Here is a 27651-nt window from a genome sequence, read left to right on the forward strand (position 1 = left end):
CATATCTTTTCTGTATTCTTTGAGTTGAGTGAGTTGACGACTTTAATATTAAAAGAGCAGCTTACATGGGTTTTGAAATTATTCAGCGTGTGCGTAGTGGAATTATGAAATATCTTATTTTAAAATTACCAGGGGAATCGTCTTGCTTTTTCTCTCCAAAAATACTTCAAAAAATTGGTGCTCCTTTGTGTAGTTGCTATTGGTTAGTCGACCATAATGTCTTACTTCTCATTTACTAATTATATACTGGATATTTCTATTGACTATCCTCAGATCACAGTTTTGCCCATGCTTAGCCATTTCTTATACCAGATTTCCTTATGTTAAAAACATCATAGACGTTAGCTTAGTTATTCTGCTAATTAATCAAATAACTTTTTAAAGTAGACCGGAACACCGAAAGCAGCATATTTATATTGGCTAGATATGCACCCATATCCGATTCGTACATAATACTTATTAGATGCTGCGAGATTTTTTTTCTGTCTCTTTGCTGATCTAATCTGATAGGTTCCTGGGCTCCACAAGATACCGATTATATGGTCCGTGACTATCGTTTTTGTGCTTCCTTGCTAATAAAACCTAATATGTTACCGATTTGTATCCCAGAGAAAGCATATACCAATTTTCTTCGAAATATCTAAAGTTTTACTAAAGTTATTTATGGCAAGCCAAAATGGACAACAGCAATAACGGAATTACCTCATCATCCACATACATTTTTTTGATATGCATTATCAATAAAAAGAGTTTAATCTTCAAGCTGTCACAAGCTATTTTTCTTCCAATAACAAGTGTGCGTGTTAAGTGAAGTGTTTGTTATTGTAGCGGTTATCTAGACTCTATTTCAAAATCGCCTAATAGCATTGACAGACGGCAGCGTTAAACCAGATTAATTGCATTTTTCGAAGGTTAATTCAAGAGTTATCACAGCTAACAAAATTGCTGAATCCGAAATATAACTCTCAAAATTTTAGGGAGTTTGTGAGATTTTCGTTGGCAACATTGTGAAAAATGGCCAATTTTCATCTATTTTGAATGAAATACAAGCAACCCTGACAGCTGTTTATCAAATTCTCAATATAATATCAATAAAACTTCTATGTTATGATGCATTTTTAAAAATAATGTGTTAACATGCTTTTGTAATAAATAATGGTTTGGTAAAAATTGGTCGGCTAACAACCGTAATGTTTATCTTCTATCAATTTTCATTGAGAATATTATAAAAAGGACAATGAGCTGTCCTACAAATTTGGATCTGATTAAGTGAAATCCGGATTAACGCTTCTGTCAACATCCTGAAGCCCAAGAAACGGGCTGTTCATTAGGGGTCGGATCATAAGGAGATGGGTGTTAGGGTGTTACCATAGATGAGTTGATTTAATAGGCCATAGAAAGAAGGAGTTAGAATCGTGTGGAACTCATTGCATGCAAGTCATAGATTTGGTATGTCGAGGTCGATTTTGCTACAGTGTCCACAAAGAGGGTGCGCGAGTCTTATATATTCGATTCGATTTTTTTTCTGCAAGGAAGGTGTTTTAATGCCAAGAACGCCATTAATTGTGAGTGAGTCAGTGAAGATGTTAATAGCTATACTGTAAATGGCGTTTAGTGCTTGTCTGAAATCAGTTCCGTCTTAGTCTGTTCGGTGAGGTGTGCAATGACCCGATTTTATCAAAGAGGTGGCAGCTTAGCTCCAAAGCGATTACTGTAAGGGTGATTTTTGCTGATATATCCTAGTAGAAATTGTCTGAAGAGGAGCTTGTACTGTGTCTTAACCAGAACCGTACAGGTATGGCTGTGTAAGTGTTCGATGGGAAACATGAAGAGGTATCCTGTTAGAAGACTTACTGCTCTAAGCTGGGTTAGATCTAGAGTCAAGAGGTCCTTCCTCAACTACGTCGACGACATAAAACAATACGCCGACCAGACTTCGGCCGCAACTAACTTCAGATATGCCCTAATGGGATTAGGTACACGTTGCAACAACAACAACAGGTATCCTGTTATTGTCCAGAGTTCTGATAAGTCTGTAACTTCTTAGTCTGCGTTATACCTCAAAAAGGCTATGTTAATAAAGTATCATACTTTTTTTGTGTTGCCGCCACATTTCAAACTTTTCCCCATTGACGGTTGACTAATACCAACTAATAATACGAAATGGCTGCGTCCCATAAATTAAGCGAAGTAAATATACCGTTGTTATTGTTGCCACACGTTTTTATTTGCACCATAAATTCTAAATACTTTTAATCAACAGCAATTTAACGGCTTCTCATATCTTTCACTCTCACCTTTTTATTGTTTCAGATAAATGAATGACTCTAATAACACCTAAAGGATAAGACGTACAACTTACGGTGAATAGATGAGGATCGAGTAATAGCTCACCGTCAACAATAAAAATAATAAATATAAATCATTTACGGCATTTAGTGTGTCAAAAGAAAAGAGAAAACAAAAAAGCCGAGCCGAGCAAAAAAAAGAGAGCAAAGTCAATGTCTTGCGCTCAACCAAAGCAGTGAGTGCAAGAAACGCTTGGCAAGCAGCGTGGCAGAAAGAAAGCGAAGTCTAAACGAAAAAAAACAAGAACAACAAAAACAAAAGCCAGAACAACAAAAACCACTAATTTCAGCTACGTGAAAAAGGTGTGTGTAGAATCCCGTAAGCAGTGCAAGTGCCAAAGTGTAAACCGGTTGTTGTTTGTATGCTATTTATGTGTGCGTGAGTGTGCGAAGAATTATTCAGCACACAGTAAGCACGCGACGAAGTCACTCGTCGTCGTCGTCGCCGTCGCCAAAGTAACGTTACTGCCGTGGCTCAGCTAAGTGGTGGAAAGAATTTCCACTGGCACCTACATAAGCAAACGAGCAGGCACAAGAGCGTCTTGGCAGTTGGCAGTTGGTCCAAGTACCAGTCAGTACTCAGCTACACACATACATACACACCCACACGCAAGTGTAAAGACACGAGTGGTGTTAGCGGCGGGGCAGCGGCACAGTAATTTCCTTAGCCAGCTTTTTTACATTCTCACACACACACGCACGCACGTACATACGTGCAGCGTCATCTTCGTTTGTGGCCGCAGTGCATGCAATTCTTACCACATATACATAGCTGCATATGTGTAGGTGTGCTTGTGATTTTTGCTCATTGCTATGCGCCCGCGTTTGGCATACAAATGAAGAAATATGAGTGCGCGTTTTTGAGGAGCACAGCAGCAACAACAATAACAACAACTACAGCAACGTCAATAACAACAAAAGCCAGCAACTGCAACAGTGTAAGACATGCACAGTGGGTGCTAAGCGTATACGAACAATAAGAAGACGCAAAATTCCAGCCACTGCAACAAGGAAAGTCAATTGAAGCGCCATAAAGCCAACCCATAGCAGCGCTAAGCCGTCCGCCCGCGCGCCCAAGTCATCAGTGGCGTCGTTAGCAGCATTGTCGCCGTTGTTGTCCTCATACTTATACCACACACTGTTATCCACATCCTCTGTAGCACTTCTACGGCCTCGTCTTCGCCCTCAACTTCGTTGTCATCATCATCATTACCCGGTTGTGCACTCGCCACTGCGTCCGTTAGTATATATTACTGAGTTCGAGTATAGCGTGTGCGCCGCAGGAGCTGAAGCGTTCCAATATTGGAGCTATATAAGCGAACGTAGAAATCAAATCTCGTGTAGCCTTAAATGAAATATTAATATTTGTCATCATTCGTTTGGCGAGTTAAGTTGGCTGCAGAACGTTTTTCCGCCACAAAGTCAACGCGCGCCACAGTGGGTGACTCGCCAGACTCGCGTTGACTTGCAAGTCAAATATTAAGTAACAAAAAAGAAAGCAAGCCTGCAGCACGAAGAAGGGAAATAAGGAGCGCAAAACACAGCATACGACAAACATAGTAGTACCCACTCAGCGACAAGCATTTAAACGCACAACCTGAAAAGTGGAAAATAAAAACGCAAAAACGCGAAAAAGCTAAAATTTCAAAGGCAAAAAGACCCGACACTTCACAACTTACGAGTAGTCGTCGCCATCGACGTCAGCGTCGTCGTCGTTGTCGTCATCGTCGCCGCAGTGGTTCAACAGTGCCACTAGTTTTTGAGCTTTGCAGCAATTTCAGCGCTTTTTCGTCGGTCGCTGCACACTTCAAATTCATAACTTTGTAAATACACACACACATACATATATACAAACACACACAAATACATATATATGTACATAAATATATTTGTAACATATCCGTCGTTGGCGTAAGAAGTGCACGTTGCAGTGACAGTTACAGTTATAGTGTTTAAGTAGTGTGTAACGTACATATAAGTAAGCAACAACAACAACAACAACAACAAAAACTATAATAACAAACAACCACGTTCCTGTGCCTGTGTATGTGCTTCAACTTGTACGCTTAGCATATACATACATACATATAATTGCTTGTGTGTGACTGTGACTGTTCATCCTACCGCTTGCTCTCTCCCCCGCTCTCTGTGTGCGTTCGTGTGTGCGTAAAGGATAATAATTTTCCTCAAAATGCGTCTGCAATATCGCAACAAGAAAGCGACGCTATGGCTGATGGTCACCATAGTCGTTGTCACCATGTTCCTCTTCAAATTCACCGAATTCGCGCCAACGTGTTTCTTCAAGAACGACGTTACGTCGCCGGATGGATCGCTGATGGTGCGCGAAGAGGTAAGTGGGCAAAAGTCTTGAAAGCAGTTTAACGTTATTATTATCACATATAAATATATTTACGTACTTTGCACAGTGGCCGCACTCGTATGGTGTTGGCACACCGAAAATGTTGAATATGAAATATTTAATTTTAAATGAGAATTGGAGAATGTTTTATAGTACTTACATATATAGCTAGATTTTTTTGAATCGGGATCTTAAAAAAAAATATCAATAATCTTTGTTTTATATTATGCCTTATCAAAGGTCTCCGAAATAGACTCCACGGTGTCTCAACGAATCACATAGGCCCAGCACACTGATGAATTCCAGTATTCTGCTAGGCGCTATTGAGCCAATGTGAGCGCTATTCAGATACATAGTACCAAGGGCCTTGATCATGCGTCTGCAAACTGCTGTTTATTCTAGCTTGAGTTACTAGAAAGTTTCCGACTCCTTGTCGCAGAACTGACAGTTGGCAGAAGAGGCTATACCCATGTGGAATAAGTGCTTTTTGAGCCTACCGTTTCCAGTGTAAAATGCCACAAGTAGCCGGTATACAAGGTCTGTCGCAAAGGAAACAGAACTTTTTAAATATAACTGTTTCTGGTGGTGCCTATTGGTGGGTATATGATATAAAAAGTTTGATCTCTTGTTGACATTTCGTAAAAATTTTAAGACAATTAGATAACTACAATCGATGTTATCGATCAAAAAGTGACAGAAGCTTTTGGTCATCGGTCGTAAAATGCAAAGAGCAAATATTAAATTTTTTTTTTAAACTTGGGAAAACGTTTACTGAAACATTTCAAATGATGAAAAAAGTTTACGGTGATCAGTGCCTATTCCGTAGTAATGTGCATGAGTGGTTTAAACGATTCCAAGAAGGTCGTGAGGACCCCTGTGACGATCAGAAGTCGGTCGTCTTCGGAAGTCAAAAATAAAGACAATGCTGATTTGTTTTTAGGATTCCGAGGGTATTGTACACCGAGAGTTCGTCCCACCTGGCCAAACGATTAATGCTGTGTTTTACCTTGGTGTTATGAAGCGTCTTTTGTCACGCATTCGTCGTGCTCGATCACAATACCGTGAGGCAGGGTCCTGGCGCCTGTTGCACGATAATGCGCCGTGTCATCGGTCGACGCTTGTCACTCATTTTTTGACAAAAAACTCCATATTAACCATTAATCACTCACCCTACTCACCTGATCTGGCACCCTGTGATTTTTACCTATTTGGAAAACTTCATTTGCCCATGAAAGGACAATGGTTTCACGACATTTCAGCTATCCAAAAGGCGACGACCGATATTCTCAAGAGCATTCCGAAAAATGACCTTAAACACTCATTTGAAATGCTAATTGACCGGGCTAAACGCTGTATCGAAACACAAGGAAACTACTTTGAATAAAAAAATATAACTTTTGAAAAATATTAATTTTTTGTTGTTTTTTTAACAGTCCTGTTTCTTTTGCGACAGACCTTGTATGTATATCACACGAAAGATTGAAAACGCTTTTCAACCCAGATTTTAACAACCCATTGGTGTAAGCTAGTTGCTGTCAATACTTTTCCTGCTCACTGTCTTCTCTTTGTGCAACCGCACATTTATGGTATATGGACCAACCGCAATGCAGGGTACCGGTCCTATCATCTTGGAAGCAGCTGCAGAGTATACAGTCAGTTCAATCCCGATTATGTCCTTGCGACTTGGCATTCAGATGAGGTCCATTTGGTTGCGAACTGCTAGGCACTTCTGTAGCAGTAGCGATGTAATCCCATAAGTTTAGATTGCTTAAAGTGCCGCTTGACTACCGCTGATTATTTCAATATTTTCATTGCGATATTTGCGTTGGATTTATCTCTATGCACCGACTAATAGCAAAGACTTCTAATTGAATAATCTCTGTCAAACCCTTTAACATTTTATTGTTTGATTGATTACTAAGTGAAGCGGTGTAAATTCCAGCATGGCTTCTAGTGCTGATATTGGATACGTACCCTTAGCACCCGATGCGCAAACGCAGACAAGCCCTTGCAGTTTCGATATTGAAGTTCTATTGAAATGTGCGATGCTTTCGAAGCCCAAGCTAACGCTCCATATGTAACTAGCGATGGTTTTCAGCCACCTGATTCAATACCACTGCACACCATGAGTGCTATTGTGGCGATATTGTCAGATGCTGCTTCCACCGAAGTGTGGAATACAAAGTGAGTTTAATTGTGTGCCACCAAGGGACCTTCTTTTAGTAAACGGGAAGATGTTCGTTTTAGACAGGTTGATGTTCAGTCCAACCGTACTGCGTCACCTTTATACGATATCGCGGAGAGTGTTCTTGATTTTCCGCCTTGTTAGTATACACCATATCAATGTTAAATATGTATTAAATCGGTAAAGAACACATTCCATGATTCTTTGAGAACACAAGGGCTGTTATCCTAGTCTTACGGAGACATTGCAAAGACCCTAAATATCTCCAAACCTATGTCTCTTAATGCAGTTAGGTATTTCAACCAGAATAAAATGACAAAAGAAGTTCAAAAAAATAAGAGAGGTCGGAAATCGACTTTTCGGGAGGACGAGTTAATTATCCGCAAGTCAAAAAAGGATACCCAATTGACGGCAAATCAAATTCGAGTTGCGGTTTTTGGAGAAAAGCCAAATGCACCAACTATAGATACCGTAAAAAGACGATTACGTGAGACACGACTCTTTGAAAAAGATGCAAGGAAGAAGCCATTACTCTCCGAACGCAATCAAAGGAGCCCCTTAGAGTTTGCAAAGAAATACCGCCATTGAACAGCAAAAGAGTAGAAAAGAGTATTCTTTTGTGATGATATCAAGATAAATAGGGTTCCATCAGATGGGAAAACTTATGCCCGCAGACCTCGATGCAAGTACTTTGACCCCAAATACACTAGGCCAACACACTCTCTCTCTCTCTGTTAGACTGGCCTTCATGCAGCCCGGACCTTTAGACATAAAGTTGGACATTTTCAGGAATTATACGAAAAGGTTAGGGGTTACAAGGGTTTCGTCGGGTAAAAAACAGCATCTTTTCAAAACAATTTTTTTCTCATAGAAATGATATATTTTATTAGAATTTTTTGTGTTACAAACATACACTATTAACAAAGAAATTCTGAAATTTTTGGAAAAAAAATATATTAAACTCGGCCATTGCGACGCCATTTTCGGTGACACCTTAGAAAAAAGATGCTCCCGCGTTGGCAGGATAATTCCTTATAGGATCATCTAAGGTGAAAAAATACATGTTTTAGTTAAAATCTTAGCTTAGGACTTGGACGAAAGAAAAAAAACTGAAAATTGGATTTTTGGCAGAAATTTTTTCGAGACAAGAAAAACGTTAACTTTGGCTGCAACCAAGCTAATATACTCTTCACAGTTGCATTTCTTTTAGTAACTATGTGTCCAGTTTGTATGGAAGCTATATGCTATAGTAATCCGATCTGAACAATTTTTTCAGAAATTATGTTATTACCTTAAGCAGTAATTCCTGTCAATTTTCGTGAAGATACCACGTCAAATGCAAAAGTTTTCCATACCAGCACTAGATTTCGACCGTTCGGGTTGTATATACTATATGCTATAGTGAGCCGATCTGAACAATTTTTTCCGAGATTACATTATTTTCTTAGAAAATAATCTGTGTCAACTTTTGTGAAGATATATCGTTAAATTGTCAAATGTATGGCAGTTTTATGTTTTAGAAAGTTTCCATACAACAAGTGAACTTGTTCATTTGTTCCGATATTTAGTTTGTATATTATATACCGGAAATCGGTCTAGGTTATAGTGGTCCCATATCAGCAGTTCCGACAAATGAGCAGCTTCTTGAAAAGAAAATGACGTTTACAAAATTGCAAAACGATATCTTAAAAACTGAGGGACTAGTTTTTATATATACTGACAGACAGACAGACGCACATGACTAAATCGACTCAGCTCAACGTACTGATCATTTATATATATACTTTATAGGGTCTCCAACGCTTTCTTTTGGGTGTTACAAACTTCGTGACAAACTTAATATACCCTGTTCAGGGTATAAAAGTGAAAATTTGAACCAAATGACGAGTTAATCGGATGCCGAATGTCGTCTGCCATAGAAACTGAATGATTGGAATCAAGCCCTTGAATTGAAAACTTTTTTATTTATCAAGATACCAAGGTAAAATTTTGCATAGAGTATTTTTCGAGATAATGCTACAATATCTGACTAGATTTTAAGAAATCCGACGTCTATAGTATATATGTAGCTGCCATACAAACCGTCTGAACAAAATCATGTTCTTGTATAGAAACTTTATTTATATGTGAACGGAATTCTAGCTGCGGTGCAACGGAAGTTAACATTTTCTTGTTTTGTTTTTATTTTAGATTTATTCTTTTTCTCTTCTGTTTGCATACCTGAACAAAAGAAAACATGCTCTTATGCAACAACAGCTTTTTTAACCCAGCTTTTGCTCAGTAAAAAAAATTTGATATTGAAAAACTTGCTTTTAATTTTTTTAATGAAATAGTTATGAACAACAATAAATTTGTGTGCCGCTATTTACTTCGAGAGAAAAAATTGTGCCTCCATCAGCTTTATAATGTTACGCACCAATGCATAAAAATATCGCTCGCTTTTTATTGAAAACCGAACAGTGACAGCAACCTTAAAAAGCTAATGGGAATATTTCTGACTGAAGTTGTAAAGAAAAAATCTGAAACTGACATACAAATTTTTTGTTCGCAAACCGGAAAATACTCACGTTAATTGTCGGAACAGATGCAGTTACATGTCAATATCAATTAGTTATAAGGAAAATGTTAACGGAAAGTATGCAGATAACGCTAGTTTGACATTCACCAGTTAAAGCTTTAAGCGGTTGTCATTATAAGGTTTTTCTTTTGAAGTGGAAATAAATAAAAAACGATGATGTCAGTGTCTTGTTTTTGATGGTTCTATTTATAATGCATATAGATAAAATTATTATAGTCTTGTACAATCATATTTGACATCTTATTATACAAGTATTTTAGGTCAAAGACTTACTAAGTTTCAATAGCTCAAGTTGTTTGAAGGTATTGTGCATATTCATATCACTGATTTTTCTACCGAGGGACATAATTTTGATACGATAGAAACAAAGCCAAGTTGAAAGAATTTCGATATATCGGGTATACGGAGAAAAATGTTCTTTACCGACTTCATCTATAATTAACATCAATGTGGTGTTTTGGAAAACATGTTCGTTTTATTTCATTATTATGTATTGTATACATTGACCGATATATGCGGCATAAAACCAATCGGAAAGCGAAAATTACTAAAGTATTTTAGGTATATTAAATATAGTTGAAGGTCTTGACTGATTTCATTTAATTTCGTATTAAATTAAATTAATCCCAATGTTTTAAGCATTAGCCGATATATTCGCCATATAGTGGAAAAGGGTAACGAATACTTCCACTATATGGAGGCTGGAATATATCAAGGCCCGACTTGATCCGTTTTCGGCACTGAAATACAGTTTATCGAGGATAATTCGTGGTTTTGATTTCGTTACGTTATCTTATAATGTTGTATACGGTATAAAGTCGACCAGAAAAACAAAAATCGGTTTTCTCAGGGGTAAGTGAACTCACTTTGTCGGAACAAACTGATAGGAGTTAAGTGCTTGTATGGAAAACTTTTTCATTTGACAAGATATTTTTATGAAATTTGGTGTAGATTATTGCCTCGGGCATTGCTGTAATCTACGAAGAAATTATTCAGATCGGATCACTATAGCATATAGCGCCACATAAACTAACCGAGCAATATTCCTGTATGAAATTCATATGTTTATTAGAGGTAGCAACCAACCATTCTTGGTTGAAAGGTGTTACACTTTGAAGATACTATTTGGCCATGCCCATAAGTTTTCAAATGACTTGAGATCAGAACTTTCCGTAGGCCAGCCTGGAACTTCAATATTTTTTTTCGAAAGCCAGCTCTTCACTATCCTTAAAGTGTGTTTTGAGTCATTGTTATAGTGGAAAATGTAATGGATTGGCATATTTTCAAAAGAATATGGTTCCATTACATTCTCCAAAATGCTTTCATATTAATGTTGGTCCATTAGCCCTTGAACACGCACAATTGGATCAATACCGCGACACCGAAAGGCTCCACAAACCATAACAGATCCGCCACCGTGTTTTACTGTTTTCACAGTGTACTTGGGGTTTAGGGCCATGTTTGGAGGACGCCTTACATATAATATTCCATCGGATTGGAATAAATTGAACTTTGACTCGTCACTCCAGAGTACTCTATTTCAGTATTTTTTTATCATTTCCTTTGCAAATCTTAATCGTTTTTTAATATTTTTTAATTTGATGCCCAACTTCAGACTTTGTTTCACGAGAATTCACAAACGTGTTGTTTTTGCTCGTCCTACAAATTATCCTGTCTCCTGCTGGAATGGTTTTAGATCTAGGCTTTCTGGTAGCGGTTTCAAAGTCATTTGTTGTTTTTTTATACATATGAATAGCTCCAAATACCATTTTTTGGAGCAAGCGAACCTTTGTGCGATAGTCCACATTGACAATTTCTCCTTCTGAGTATATATGTACAAGGTCTGTCGCAAAAGAAACAGGACTGTTAAAAAAACAACAAAAAATTAATATTTTTCAAAAGTTATATTTTTTTTATTGAAAGTAGTTTCCTTGTGCTTCGATACAGCGTTTAGCCCGGTCAATTAGCATTTCAAATGAGTGTTTAAGGTCATTTTTCGGAATGCTCTTGAGAATATCGGTCGTCGCCTTTTGGATAGCTGAAATGTCCTGAAACCAGTGTCCTTTCATGGGCAAATGAAGTTTTCCAAATAGGTAAAAATCACAGGGTGCCAGATCAAGTGAGTAGGGTGAGTGATTAATGGTTAATATGGATTTTTTTTTGTCAAAAAATCAGTGACAAGCGTCGACCGATGACACGGCGCATTATCATGCAACAGGCGCCAGGACCCTGCCTCACGGTATTGTGATCGAGCACGACGTATGCGTGACAAAAGACGCTTCATAACAACAAGGTAAAACACAGCATTAATCGTTTGGACGAACTCTCGGTGTACAATACCCTCGGAATCGTAAAAACAAATCAGCATTGTCTTTATTTTTGACTTCTGAAGACGACCGACTTCTGATCGTCACAGAGGTCCTCACGACCTTCTTGGTATCGCTTAAACCACTCATGCATATTACTACGGGATAGGCACTGATCACAATAAACTTTTTTCATTATTTGAAATGTTTCAGTAAACGTTTTCCCAAGTTTAAAACAAAATTTAATATTTGCTCTTTGCATTTTAACGCCGATGACCAAAAGCTGCTGCCACTTTTTGATCGATAATATCGATTGTAGTTATCCAATTGTCTTAAAATGTTTACGAAATGTCAACAAGAGATCAAACTTTTTATTTCATACACCCACCAATAGGTGGCGCCACCAGAAACAGTTATATTTAAAAAGTTCTGTTTCTTTTGCGACAGACCTTGTATACTCACGGACTTCGGGCAGACAATGTGACGGAACAATGTACTCTTAAGTAAATTTTAAGAACGAATTGTTTGCTAATACAAAAACTGCAATAATCATAATATTTTCGAAGAAATTCTGAAATTGCGCATTTTAAAATACATATAAACATATACATATTTGTAATAGATATTTCTATATATTATTTGTGACCATTAAATCGCTATTATTTAACTGTATTTTGCTTTCAGAAATATGTGATGGGTGAAGATCAAAAGACTTATTCATATGGACGCGAAATGCCGCTAATATTTATTGGCGGTGTGCCCAGATCGGGGACAACGCTGATGCGCGCCATGTTGGATGCACATCCGGATGTGAGGTGAGTGAACCTAAATCGTTTATATATGATGCACAGCTACATATAGATATATAGTTTGTATGTATGTGTATATGTAAATAATAGCGCAAATACTTAAGTCAAGTGGTTGCTGTGCGCACAGTTCCATAAACATATGTAAACATGCATATACATATGTATGTAGATAAGCACAATTGCAAACAAGCGTATGTATATTTGTGTTTACATATTGTAATAACTGTGTTGACGTGCTGCTGTTGGCAGCCATCAGCGATCTCAGCGGATGCAAAACAAATGGCGGTGGGGCTAGAAACGCTTGAGAAATATCCAAGTGCAAACATATGCATTGGCACTTGAGCAAAAAATACATAAACACATTTACATAAGTGTGGCCATATTTGTGTATATGTACTATGTGTTTTTAATAGTAGGAGGAAGCATGGAAAGCCGGTGTGCGGAACTTTAATCCGCTAAACCTGAACTATTCCCAGCTCTTGTCTCTCGCACGGGACCTGTTATTTTAAGGCCCGGACTAAGTATTTCTTCATGGGAGATATTTGTATACCTATGGCTTTGAATGAGTCATGTGGAAATCCAGGTCCCCATGTTGTCTATCTATCCACCGTTGCTGCCACTTTGGGATGCTTCCTTAAATTTGAGTCTGTTACACTAAGGTACTTAACTGTGGCTGTGAAGTAATCTCACATTCTCCTATGGTGAGCGATATCGTTTCTTCATTTTTTCTGGAGCTTATGAGCAAGACTAAGACGTCAGCTCTAGACTCATGGTAGCAAACTATCGGTGCAAACCATTTATGCAATCATTGCATTTGCCGAAAACCGAGCCTTGCGGTACTCCAGTAGAGATAGTGTTTCTTTGAGTGCCCTGGTCCATGTCGAATTGAACGTACTCTTCACATCTAGGGTAATTAGAATGGCAATATTTTTTGTACCCTTCCATCTTTTCCCACTTACTGCTAATCGTAATATCAACTACTTCTCTTAGTGCGCCAATAGTGGACCTGTTTTTATAAAGCCATATTGTCTCTCTGTCTGTGCCTCTGTCTGCGTCTCTGGGTCTGTGTACAGGATCTTATAATCATGTTTTCTTTAGGGGCTCTATTTGGTATACCGTCTGTACCAGTCGCTTTAGAGATTTTGATTTTTTTCGCAATAGCCTATAGTTCTCCTTCTGTGGCTACAAGGGGCGGCTTTGCAGCTTCGTTTCGCTTATAGGAGCATAGAAAATAGGTTCATGTGTCGGGTATAATGCTTCGACAACATAATATGCGTTCTCATAAATGCCGCGTCCTTAGATTGCTGCGACTTTTTTTTAAATTTCGACATACATATGTTGTTTGCCGTTCCCCAGGAGTATATGTTTGGTTCCCTTATAGAGCTTTTCGAAACAGGATCTTTTGCTACGCATAATGCCTGACTCCAGGAGCCTTTTTAGCGTTTAAATGCTTCTCTGAGACGGATTTCGTTTTCGCCTCCTTGGTTACAATGTAGGCGGCGTCTAGCTGAGTGACAGGGTCTCCTTAGCTTGGCGATTTCTTCGTTCCACCAGTATATCAGCTTTCGGCGTCGCACGCCGCATTTAGTTCCTTCCGAATCGCGGTTACCAATTGGATAGGGTCTTCGTCTGGTGCCTTTGCTGCACTCTAGACGCTCTCAAAAATATCAGCTTCGTTTTCGAGAGGTATTTCTGCGACGGAGTTCTATTTCTTGGGAGAATGAAGCTTCAGCGATTATAGCTATATGATCACTATTTTTGTATATATCTGACACCTTTCATTTAGGGTGCTTGCCAAGCATGTATTTATTATGGACACTTTATTTCTATTTTGAAAGGTGCTTTGCGTGTCACTGTTTAAAACCGTAAGGTTTGTTTGACGCAAAAATTCTAGATTGAGGCGGCCACGTTGATTTATACTTCTGCTACCCCAAGTTGTAAACCATGCGATAAAATCTCCCGCTGTTGTTGTGCCATATGTTGGAAACACCTATAACTACAAGTAATAGGTGAAAATTGCCGGAGGCGACAGATAGACCACCCGATATTTACTTTACCGATCTTAAGTAAGGTTTTGGCATCTTCGGCACGTAGGCATATAAGGGCTATTTGAGTGCTTTTTCGCGTTTTTCTTATATTTTGTAGATTATGCTTTCCCAGGTTTTGAATCCCACACTCCTTTTGTAATGCGTCGCTACAAGACCACAAAGAAAACACGTCTACTTTATTCAGACTCAGACCATTGTCTATGCAGACGACTGCTCTCGCCCAACTCCTATGTATAGTATGTGTCTCTGTGCATAATTGCACAAATTTGTCGGCAAACGTACACGCGGGAGTCTGTGCTGTGCATTTAACTTTGAACAGTTTAATCGATTCAGTTCCACAGGTGCGCGATAAGCGTCCCTCGACCGGCAAAAATCACGCATGCGAGCACATACAAATGCACACACATACCTATACATACAAAAGAGCTTTGAAACGAGTGCTTTTCTCCAATCACTTGTGAAGTTCTTTGGCAGCTGCTAGCAATATCGGATGCGTATACATATGTATGTACTCATGTATATACATACATGTAACCAACATTTTTAGTTTTTTATGTTAGTGTTTTTTATTCATGAATATGCCCGTATTCCCTCCAAAAGTTAAAAGGGATTGCAAAGTTGTGCTTTCTCAACCAAATCAGCGTATTTTTATACCCTGAACAGGGTATATTAAGTTTGTCACGATGTTTGTAACACTCAGAAAGAAGCGTCGGAGACCCTATAAAGTATATATATAAATGATCAGTATGTTGAGCTGAGTCGATTTAGCCATGTCCGTCTGTCTGTCCGTCCGTCTGTCTGTCTGTATATATTCGAACTAGTCCCTCAGTTTTTAAGATATCGTTTTGAAATTTTGCAAACGTCATTTTCTCGTCAAGAAGCTGCTCATTTGTCGGAACGGCAGATATCGGACCACTATAACATATAGCTGCCATATAAACTGAACGATCGGAATCAAGTTCTTGTATGGAAAACTTTCACATTTGACAATGTATCTTCACCAAATTTGGCATATATTATTTTCTAAGGCAACAATGTAATCTCCGAAAAAATTGTTCAGATCGGATTACTATAGCATATAGCTTCCATACAAACTGAACGACAATCAATTCTAAAAGAAATGTATCTTGAAGGGCAACAATGTAATCTCCGAAGAAATATTAGCTTAACTCATATAGTGCAAACCGAAGTTAACGTTTTTTCTTGTTTTAAGGTTATGGTTGGAAAATGTAATCTCCGAAAAAATTGTTCAGATCGAACTCGCATATAGCTACCATACGTTGATATGTTCTTTATGAAAAAAATTTGACAATATCCACCATCTGCTCTTATTTTCTAAGTAATAACTCCGAAAAAATTTTGAATCGGTTAACTGTAGTTTTAGAAAAACTGACGTTGGAAAAGTAAAAACTGATGTCACATTTGACAATGTATCTTCACCAAATTTGGTATAGATTATTTTCTAAGGCAACAATGTAATCTCCGAAAAATTGTTCAGATCGGTTAACTATTTGACATATGCTTTTAAAATTTTTGTATGATATTTTTAATGATATAGACTATCGAAATATGTATAAAATAAAAATATAAAAACTAAATTTTCAAAATTTTTACAGATTATTTTCTAAGGCAACAATGTAATCTCCGAAAAAATTGTAATTTAACTAAAACTAAAATCGTTGTTCTTGTATGGAAAACTTTCAAATTTGACAATGTCCTAATTTGGTATATAACATTTTATAAAACTACGCATATAGCCATACAAACTGAAGACACACACCCAGTTAGGTTTATTTTCTAAGATCAAATTAGTTGTTCAACCTTTGAAAGTCAAACTATTCATTGTCTGGTTGAAAGACCTTGATTAAAATATTGGAAACTCCAGACTATTTATCTGTTTAGACATAAACTGTGATATTTTATATAATATTAATTTGCAATATGGAGATATATTGATATAAGTAAAAAATATCTAGTTCGTTTGAAATTTGACAAAAAATTTTTGTATAATTTTATCGAAATGAAAAATAAAAATATAAAATAAATTTTCAAAATTTTTACGTTAGCCGTGCCTCCTAAATAATTACAAAACTAAAACGTTACCTACAAACAGGTATATAACTTTATAAATACGTTAGGATGATTTGAAAGTCAAACTTTCATTGTCTGGCTGAAAGACCTTGATTAAAATATTGGAAACTCCAGACTATTTATCTGTTATTTTTTTTTAAAGAAAAAACAAATAAACTTCAAATTAAAAGGGGGATGTTTATTTCCATTCCAAAGAATATTCTTTCGCATTTATTTTTTGAAGATTATCTCTTTTGAACGTTGGGCGCGGTTACGTCTCAGATGGTCTGTCCGTTGAGTGCAATTTTCGATGGCTCGTTCGAGCATTTCGACTGGTACCTGGCGAATGGCACACGTGATCTTTTGCTCCAAGCCTGAATCGTAGAGAGATTGTCCACTTAGACTATAGATATTACATATCCCCACAGGAAAAAGTCTAACAGTGTGATATCATACGATTTTAGTGTCCCAAAGACCGTCTCAAAACGTGAAGTTATCTGCTCAGGCAAGTGTTCTCTCAATAAATCCGTTGATTGATGCGATGTGTGGGAAGTGGCGCCGAGATCACGAGCATTAATTTCAGGCATCAAATAGTCGGTTATCACGTTGCGATAATGGTCACCATTGATGGTTACGTTCTCACCGGCATCATTTTTGAAGAAATATGAACTGATGATTCCACTGTCCTACAAACCACACCGAACCGTTTTTTTTTCTGGGCGGAATGGCAGCTTTTGAATCTTTTCAAGTTGCTCTTCGTCCGAAATGCGGAAATTTTGCACTGAGGCAGAAACTGGGCCTCATCACAGAACAAAATTTGGCTCGAAAACGTTGCATCTTGGAACTTTTCAAGAGCCTATAGAGCGAAGCGATGTCGCTTGGGAAGGTCAAGCGGTTAGTTCTTGCACAAGCTGTATTTTGTACGTTTTCTATTTAAGGTCTCGACGTAAAATGCGCCAAGTCGTTCCATATGTCAGTCCGAGTTGTTGCGGACGGCGCCGAATCGACTATCCTCGGTCTTCGTGTACACTCTCAGCTACGCCTGCTATATTTTCTTCACTTCGTGCTGGACGTGGTCTATTCGGTGATCAAAAATAGGCTAATGAAAAAAAGTACCTCTACTTGGATCACCCTTTATAATTCAAATATAAAATGCAAACAAAAAATTCAACGCGTTCGAAATTCCACCAAATTCCATTACTTTGGAAGTGGTGAAAATGTAGTTACTAAGCAACTAGTTCGCATTTGGTGTTTTTTGGTTCATGAGTTCCCTGCTATGTTCAGTAATACAAGTATATTTATTTACATATTATGTTAGTGTGAGTTTGCATGTACGTGTGCGCCTAGTTGTATGAACGTATGTATGTGTGAGCTTTTTGAGCTCGCCTGCCAACAGTTCAGCTGCCAATGCAAATTACTTTCACATCAGAATTTTTTATGCCTCAATTTCATGCTTTGCTCGCACCCTCACATTTTCTTCTTACTCCAACATATTGTATGTAAGCATTCATTTATATTTGTATGTATGTATGTATATGTATGAGGCAGATGTGTACACCCCAGTTAAGCGTTGTGCGCTCCGCAATCTATTCCTTGAATTTCGCCGCATCAGCAATTTGCGTGCGTTAATTCAGCGCCGTTCCTTCGCCTTCCATATTAAATATCAATTTGCACACGTGTTACGTGCGGTTAAAATATGCCGGCAGATATGATAATCAAATTCTACTTAGCGATTATCAGCATTCCTATATTTATTCATCTTGAAGTTTAGACAACGCAACGTCGTTTTTGCTGATTTAATTACACTTTGGTGTCAAAGAGATGCCTTCTTGTTACACTAAGCTACAAATCTCTGCCTTCTTAAGAAAGATCTATATATATGTAAATATGCTTAAAAAGAGCTTAAGAGACATACAATACAACCGTTTCCAAGGCTTCTTCAGTTATGTTTAATATCGCATGGAGATTTTTGTTGATACTACGCCGAAGCTTACTTTTGCGCCCAAAACTGTATTAAAAATCTGTTGGTTATTTTTATTCCACGTTTGAGAAGGCCTAAGTTTGTTTCATAAAAGGAATGTACCAATTAAGTAATCAAGCTGTCTATTTCATATGGACGCAATTGGTACAATTTCAGGGTGAAATATTTTACCCAAGACCCTAAGGGAGCGTCAGAATGAAAATATCTACGAGTGTGCAGAAAAGTTCAAATACGTAGGTTGCTTTTTATTTCGGATTAGAGCATCAAATCAAAATATTCTCAATTAAGGGGGTCCTCTTTTAAAATTTCTTTAAAAAATCGATTTTTTTTTTTTGTACAAGTCGAAGGCTTAAATTGTCTAGAATATGTTGGTGTTTTCGATCCGTGAATTAGTTCCGTCGCAACACGACTTTGAAGGGACTTATGTCCTGAGCATTGACGGACGAAATTCGAACTTTGATAATGCGTTCTGATCAAAAACATGCGTTCTGAACGCATCAACCCACCTCTTTAGGTGTTGAAAAACGTTGACCTGTCATTCTTTTGCTACGTACGGGGATAAAATGGAAATCACTTCAGGACTATACACTGGTTGACACATCAAATCGACTCAAAAGTGCTTAAAAATGCAGCTGTTTCAGTCGATGTGTGAGAGTTAGCATTTTCGTGATGAAGATTCAACTTCCGTGGTTGGTTTTCATGATTTTTTGAAAGACAACTGGCAAACAAATGATAGTATACCACTCAGAAATTACTATTCTCCATTATTCCAGTGGTGTGTTTCCGACACACATGCTTGGAAGTGCTATGTGCGCGTACAACTTTTAGTGGATTCGGCTCATATGGAAACACCCTTACAATCGAATGTTGTTAAGTTTCAGGCTCATTCGTATAAATTCATGGTCCTCTGCACTTTCCGCAGTGCCATCATTACTACGTGTTTTTCTTTGGTGACCTTGTACATGATTTTCGCATGTCCTTAAGGCAGTCCATCTTCCCTTGATCCGTCCGTCAGCCTTTTTGGAAACTTCGTTGTATAACTGTTTAAGCACCTGCGTATTTCTTGTAGTGTTTCGGCATTCTCATCAGCTATTTCGTTTCTCGGAATGTCTTTTTGGACGGGTATTGAGTATGCAGCCACTTTCCTTCAGCCACCACATCTACGCTTCTTTACTTCTAAGGTCCTTCTTTGACTAATACGATGTGTATGGATTACTGCCTTAGCTGTCGCTTGGCTATCGACGTATATTTTGTTTTTATGTGGTTTCCTAACCGCAAAGACTTCCGACTGGAAGATACTGCAGTATTCTGGAAGCTTTAAGGGTTACCTGTAAATCTTTCTTTAGCAATTTTTGATCCGTTCGTGTATGCGATTCGCTGTCGGATCGCATGCTCTTGCATCAGCCACCATGATTTATTGCGACTCGATCTGTCACTTTGTCACAGACGTGTTTCCAAGCACATTTATCGTATTTTTTAACATTTCACTCGACCAGTCGACGCGAGCCTGATTTTGGGCGACCTCCAATTCGTTTTGGAGTGAATTATGACCACGATTGAATTTACCATTGAAACCACCAAGTCATCGTTGAACACTGGTGCTTAATGGGGCTTCATCGCCATGAATTGTATTTAGTGCTTCGATGTATTGTTGCTGAGTTAATCTACATTGAGAGTTGTAAAAAATGATCGTGCCATAAAGTTCGCGATTTAATTCCATTTACTGGATACCTAAGTATTGTTCAGATCGGACCATTGTGGCATATAACTCGTATTCAAATCGAACTTTCAAATACGAGATAAAGATCTTTTTATACCCAGAACAGGTTAGATTAATTTTGTAACGAAATTTGTAACACACAGAAGAAAACTTTAGAGACCCTATAAAGAGACGCCTTTTGTGCTATAAGAACTTCATCTGCTTTTTCATATTTATATTAATAATTTTGCACTTTGGTAACCCTAAAAACGAAACATTTGTACCACAAAGCAATTGCTGCAAGCGCATTTAATATTGACCTATTTAGAACATGAGATGTGGAAACGGTTTACATATGTACATATGTAAAAGCATAAAGTTGTTTTATGCCGCCCTTTTTTATGTCGAACGAAAGTTGGTAAACACTTTGCCATGTGGGCGATTGAGTTCTTTGACACAACTTTGGCATAACTTTTTGAAATTCCGTAACACTTGATTAAATTTCAAAAGTGCTTGTTTAGGCCAAGAAAATGGAAAATAAAAATATGCACACTTGTGTCAATATATGTAAATACTTGTATAAACATGTTTACACTTACACAAATATCATTTTGTGAATGTACAAATATCATTATTGAAAGTGGGTGCAAGCAGATATGAGCAATCATTAACTCATTTTTTGAAAGAGTTACTTTTTTCCTAAGCAAACAAAAATTTTATAATAGAATAGCGAGTTAGTCAACAAACCATTTTAAACCATCTGCAGAAGGCTGGATACAGGCTTGATGTTTGGGTGCCGCATGATTTGACGCAAAAAAACCTTCTAGACCGAATCAACGCCTGCGATCTGCTGCTGAAACGGAATGAATTCGACCCATTTTTGAAGCGAATGGTGACTGGCGACGAAAAATGGATCACATACGGCAATATCAAGTGAAAACGGTCGTGGTCGAAGGCCGGTGAATCGTCCCAAACAGTGGCCAAGCCGGGATTGACGGCCAGGAAGGTTTTGCTGTGTGTTTGGTGGGATTGGAAGGGAATCATCCACTATGAACTGCTCCCATATGGCCTGATGGTTAATTCTACCATCAACTGCAAACAAGTGGACCGTTTGAAGCAGGCAATCAACCAGAAGCGTCCAGAATTGGCCAACAGCAAGGGTGTAGTGTTCCATCAGGACAAAGCCAGACCACACACTTCGTTGATGACTCATCAGAAACTACGGAAGCTCGGATTGGAGGTTTTATCGCATCCACCATATAGCCCGGATATAGCGCCAAGTGATTATCACCTTTTCCTGTTCTTGGCGAACGCCCTTGTTGGTGTAAAGTTGAACTCAAAAGAGGCTTGTGAAAAGTGGTTGTCCGAGTTCTTCGCAAATAAGGAGGATTTATATGGAAACAGATTATCGAACAAAACGGCGCATATTATTAGTATTACGTCGGGAGGTTGATTGAGTATTACTCACACGTAAGTGATGATCCCAATGCATTCAGTAATAAGCTGCATTTACTTGACTCTACCTCTTTTTGTCTCAAGAAAAATTCGCAAATATTTGATGGCTGGCTGAGTGATTATGCTTACAACTTCTCGGATTTTCCTACCAGCAATAAGTACGGCTTCTGTCTTGCTATCTGTTAGTGTTAATCCATTAGTTTCGAGCCAGTCGCTTTTTTGCGATGTTGTTGTGTTGGTTATCGTAAAAAAGAAAGACGGTGTGAGCCGGGGCGTTGTCGTGGTGCAACTTCCAATCGGCTGCGATGTCTTGTCAGACCTGATTGACCCTTCGTTTGGGTCTCTTGAGGATAGATTTTGATAAATTTAACATCTGGGCAATTAAACGAATACTTAGTCGACGGTCTGAGTTCAAAACTTTGCGCACACGAATCACATTGTCGGTGTTTGTCGAAGTCGCAGGTCTCCCAGCACGGTCTTCATCAGCGACCTCTTCCCGGCCCTCCAAAAAGGTCTAGTGCCACCGAAACAGATCACTTCTTGCTAAAGCAACATCTGGGTTAAGCCTGTTTGATCATATCAAACGTCTCTGTCACAGATTTACCGAGTTGCACACTAAATTTAGTCGCGAACCTCTGCTCTAACGAACGCTGCATATTCGGCTTGCACCAAACACAAAAACACGTCGCGCGAAAATGTTTGTCCTGACTCTCCAGGTGTTGGGAGACAACTGACCAGGCGCTCTTTCGTTAGCTAGGAACGCCCTCTATCGAATCCAGTCGGTGCGCGCACGCTCCGAAGTACAATCGCGGCGGAAGAAAATCAGACCTATTACTTTCCGGACAAACCCTGTACGTTTTTCGGTACTTTGAGTCGCAGTACTCCATATATAATATATGCCTACTTCCCAAACGATTTCTAGAGCAATTTTTACCATTGTTTTCAACTAGAGAACTATTTATCTACTTCAATAAGTCTTCGGTTGCAACAAAACTATAATACCTTTCGCAAATAAAAAGTTTCCATATAAGAGTTTGATTTTGATGGTTTAGTTTGTATGTCAGCATTTATGTGGTCCGATCGAAACAATTTCTTCACAGATTGTACCATTGGTTTGAACAATAATCTACCAAAAAATTTCATGAACATATCTTTTCAATTAAAAAAGAAGTATGTATGGCAGCTAAAGGCTATAGTGGTACGATCTAAAAATTTTCTTCGGAGATTTTACTGCAGCTTTGGATAATAATCCAAGTTTTATGTAGATATCTCGTGAAATAAAATAGTTTTTTTTATACAACGGCATGATGATGGTTCAGTTTGTGTGGCAGCTATATGCTATAGTTATCAGATATCGCGGTTTCTACAAATGAGTAGCTGTTTGAGGACGTCTTGCAAGTTTTAGATCGGTATGAGGTATCTAACATATATACACACGGACATGGCGTGGCAAACTAAATATACCCTATTCAGGGTATAAAAATCAGAACCCTTAATCAATGTAATTGAAAAGAAAATCATTTTTATTTTTTATTCAAATGCAAGTTTCTCTCTTTGGGCTCATAAGCTTATAACCCAGTAGTACTATTCTCCATAAAGCCCGCTAAAATAACTAATGGAAATTCACTACAGTCTGTAAAGAGAGTATGTTCATTGTACCGTCTTCATTTGTTCAACCAGTCGTGTGTTTCGTGAATTTTCCTCTCAAATGAGATGCCTGCAGTCAAACTCGTCTGACGGTTTTACGGAGCATATTGAGTTATATAAACAAAACTAATTAGAGGCTGAATTTATTAACTGTGCTTCACATGTTATTAGAAATTGCAACCTACCCAAATGTGTTATATAATTTTCCTTTATACATACATAAGTATGTTAGATAATATTCCGTCCAGTCATGCAAATTGCAACCCTGCAGTGATGTAATCTGTCTTAAATTGTATAATCTTCCTTTAAGCTTACGCAGTTGCACCTCCTTTCTCTCTCTCTCTTTTCTTCTCTCCCTTTACACATATGAATATGGTTGTGTTGTCCGTGAAACACACACACTGTTTAATTGCACAAATACTGGAGTAACTGGAGTCCAGTTAAGACGCCGACTGCTAATGTAAATCATCGCTTGTTTACACACTCACCAATCTGACAGCATGACACTATTCAAATCAACAAACTTAATTTAGCAAGCCGAAATGTGCGAGCACTCGGATTTGCGGACAAGTGACTTCGGTGCAAACTGTGTTTTCATATGTACAAACATGCGTACATACATATGTATGTATATCTTTTATAAGTACCTTCTTAGCCAGCATTTAGTACTTCATGACTTCTAATTTATGCGCATTTGTCTCCTTAAATTATTCTGGTATAATTACAAAGGCAAATACTCTGATGGTTGTCGAGAAAGTGTGCGGAGAGTACATAGAGGTGCGGTATGTTGCACAAAAATGTAGCGCTAAGGGGCACAGCTAGTGATGTTTGATAGTACAAAAAAGACTATATCGATTTCAAACTTATAGCATATTTTAAGAATATTGAGAATAAAAATTTTGAATATAAAAATTAAATAAAAATAAATAAAATCAGATCCACACTCACTCTGCAGCATGACTCAGGCCTTCTCAACAAACTTATTAAACAAAAAAAAACATTTGCACTAGAAGATACTGCACGTGTTACATGACTTTCAATCGAATAAAAATGTTGTATATAAACTTCTAATACCTTCAGAAACAAAATGATTTCACACAAAACTTTCTCTATCTAATTACATGAATCATGGTTGTTGAGAAGTGTGCGGAGAGTGCATATAGTGGTCCGAACTGAACAATTTCTTTGGAGCTTATAAAGTTTCCTTGAACAATAATCCAAGTCTTTGCCGGGAAGATATCTCGTTAAATACAAAAGTTTTCCATACAAAGACTTGATTTTGATCCGTCACTTTGTATGACAGCTATAGATTGTAGTAGTCCAATATCGACGGCTCCGTCAAATGAATAGCTTCTTGAATAGGAAAAGTAAATGTAGAAAGATCCAGAGCGATATCTCAAAAACTGATGTTATAGTTCGTGTATATACAGACGGGCGTTTTCAACAAGCAGGTAAACGAGCCATTAGTAGAATATGGGCCGCACATGCCGACTATTAAAATTCAAAAAGAATCACATAAGAACTCTAGTAGGAAGGCAGATAGGTCACCGCCTAATTGGCAAACACGCCAGCTGACTAGAAATACCATATAATGGCTATTGTAGAATCTGTCAGGAGGCAGAATTCTATAGAACATATTCTGCTAATGCAAAGCTTTTTGTAAGAAAAATATCACAACTATCAATCGAAGGTTTCTTGACGACGTTTCAGAGGGTGCACAGCTAAATATTTTTTATTGATGAACTTCCTCAGAAGCATAAGGTGATTATGTTTCCAACTGAGTGGAGGTCTTCTTTTACCCCTGCTTCCCCCGGGGTGCCGACCTGACCTAGCCAGCGTAGCCGCTGTATTTTAATACACTGAACTATGTCAATGTCGTCGTATATCGCTCCATCGTTCCATCGAATGCGATATTCACCGTGGCCAACGCGCAAAGGAACATAAATAAATCTTCCGCACAACCTTGCTCTCGGAAACTCGTAGCGCCGACTCATCAAATGTTGTCATCGTCCATGCCTCTGCACCATATAGCAGCACGAGAATAATGAGTGACTTATAGAGTTTTGTTTTTGTACGTAGAGAGAGAGGGTGGATTTTACTTCTCAACTGTTTACTTAGTCCAAAGTAGCACCTGTTGGCAAGAGATATTCTGCGTTAGATTTCGAGGCTGACATTGTTGTTGGTGGTAATGCTTGTTCCAAGTTATACGAAATTATCTACGCCTTCGAAGTTATGACTGTCAGCAGTGACGTGAGAGCCAAGTCGCGAGCAAGATTTGGCTTCCTTATACATTCTGGATAAAGAAGAACTAACAGCGGTTGTTGAGGCCAATGATATCAATATCAGCGGAAGCTGATGCATGCTCCTTATCAGTTCTTCGCCGCCGTGTTTGAATAGCTCGGCCGGCAATCCCATCAGCCACCCACGCTTTGTTGTTCTTCAGTCGGGTAATTGCTATTCGAACTTCTTCATTTTCGGGCAATGGAACGTCCGCTCTATCGTCATCGATTGGGTAATCGGGTGCGCCATATCTTGGTGTTATGCTTTCACTACCATCTAGCAGGCTGGAGAAGTGTTCTCTCCATAATTTTAGTCACTTTACCTGCTTACCTATTATACCAAGTTCAGGATATAAAAATAGACAAAATGGTGGTATTTAAAAAAGGTTAAATTTTTCAAATCGTTCGTCAGTTTTGGCCTGCCAAAATTCGATTTTCGATCAATTCAAAAAACTGTTAGGTCTGTGTGTGGAGAACTATATACAGAACATGCAGAAAAAATAAAATTTATTAGTCAGCATTAGAGCTGATTGAGCTGTTACAGTTTAGAAGGCTGTAACTCAAATTTTGTTGAGATATTGATATGAATATTTAGTGTGTTATATTTAAAGGTACATATAACCTATTTCACTCTGGTTTTCCATTTAAGCTTCGTTACTCATGGTGTATGCTCAAAGAGTAAACCCGTATGCCCGGCATTATTGTCAGCTGAAACTCTGTCGCTTTTTCTCCTGGGCACTCGCTGTTGATGCGTACGAATGTGTTGTAAATATAAATATTGAAATTGAGAGATTGCTAAGCGCAAATTGATAATTGTTGGACTAACTACACAATATATGAGTGCATGTTAATTTATATATTTATTTTATGCATTAAATTTGCTTTGTACACAATATTTCTACTATTGACTAAGCAAATATGCTCTTTTGCCACAAATTGTTCACACACGCATAATTTTCAAAGGAAATATTGAATATCAGCTTATTGTATTAACTATTTCCATACATAATTGCTGAGCACACTTGGGAAATCTGATGACCTCGGCGCGTCTGCCTCTGCACGCAGCTAACTACTTCAGCATAGTATAATAATATATAATATAATAAGGCGAAGGGCCCGCCTTATGCTCGAGTAACTCCATACTAATTTTTCCATTTCATATTTTATATTTTACAGATTAGAGCTTGTCATAGCATATAATTTATGCTAGCAATATACATATGTACCCAATTATATGTATGAGTGTGAGTATGTGCCTGTTTCCTCGAGTACTTGGTGCTTTTGTGAGCAGGCGAGCAGTTGCTAGGCGCACGGGGCAAGCATAAAGGCCTCCCTTTATTCATGGTAAATTCAGTTGAGCTGAGTTCTGTAGAAGCTCTCCAATTCTCCAACTATGTATGCGAGCTGTCTTGCTGCTTATTCTCTGCTCCACTGCTCGCTGGCTACGCTAGTTTCGTTTGCTTGAATTGTGCCAACTTGGCGCTGGCTTGCCTCGTTTGTATTGCATTCTCAAAATGGACGGATAAGATAATTCGTTGTGATGTACGGTTTTTGTATATTTATGGTCTCTGAAAGCGAGGCCAGCAGCAGCAGCACCAACCGTAAAATGGAACCAGCCAAAAAATACAATAGCAAAAAAAAAAAAATGGCTTGAAATTTGTATATTACTATAGTAGAATGCCTGGCATACCAACAGGCGCGCGCCCATGGCAAACACCGGCGAATGTTGATAGCTCTGCTTGAGCTACTCTTTGTTGGCCAAAAAAGGTATCCTATACAAATATAGTGCGAGTTTCCACGAAATGTGCGGAGTTGAAGTAAAACAGATTTTTTTCCCATTTTTTTCTTTTTCGTAAAAAAAAGTTGTCTGTTTGAGGAAGCGAAACA

At 38.2% G+C, this 27651-nt stretch overlaps 2 protein-coding genes across 4 annotated transcripts in view; both read left to right on the forward strand.

Annotated features, from left to right (window-relative positions):
• Positions 1-2592, forward strand: part of LOC126759666 (uncharacterized) — a 55102-nt gene extending 52510 nt beyond the window's left edge. The window contains exon 3 of the mRNA XM_050474650.1: positions 2314-2592. The gene's annotated coding sequence lies outside the window, so the exon portion shown is untranslated. The remainder of the gene's footprint in view (positions 1-2313) is intronic.
• Positions 2593-2695: 103 nt separating this feature from the next.
• The window catches only part of LOC126759651 (protein-tyrosine sulfotransferase), a 243184-nt gene continuing 218228 nt past the window's right edge, over positions 2696-27651 (forward strand). For all 3 annotated transcript variants that reach the window (XR_007667036.1, XM_050474616.1, XM_050474617.1), the window contains exons 1-2: positions 2696-4698; positions 12461-12591. Coding sequence is in view for 2 of the 3 variants with exons in the window: in XM_050474616.1 (XP_050330573.1) it covers positions 4540-4698; positions 12461-12591 (290 nt within the window). In the remaining variant the exon portion in view is untranslated. The remainder of the gene's footprint in view (positions 4699-12460; positions 12592-27651) is intronic.

This window comes from Bactrocera neohumeralis, chromosome 5 (genome assembly GCF_024586455.1).
Source record: "Bactrocera neohumeralis isolate Rockhampton chromosome 5, APGP_CSIRO_Bneo_wtdbg2-racon-allhic-juicebox.fasta_v2, whole genome shotgun sequence".
Taxonomy (NCBI): domain Eukaryota; kingdom Metazoa; phylum Arthropoda; class Insecta; order Diptera; family Tephritidae; genus Bactrocera; species Bactrocera neohumeralis.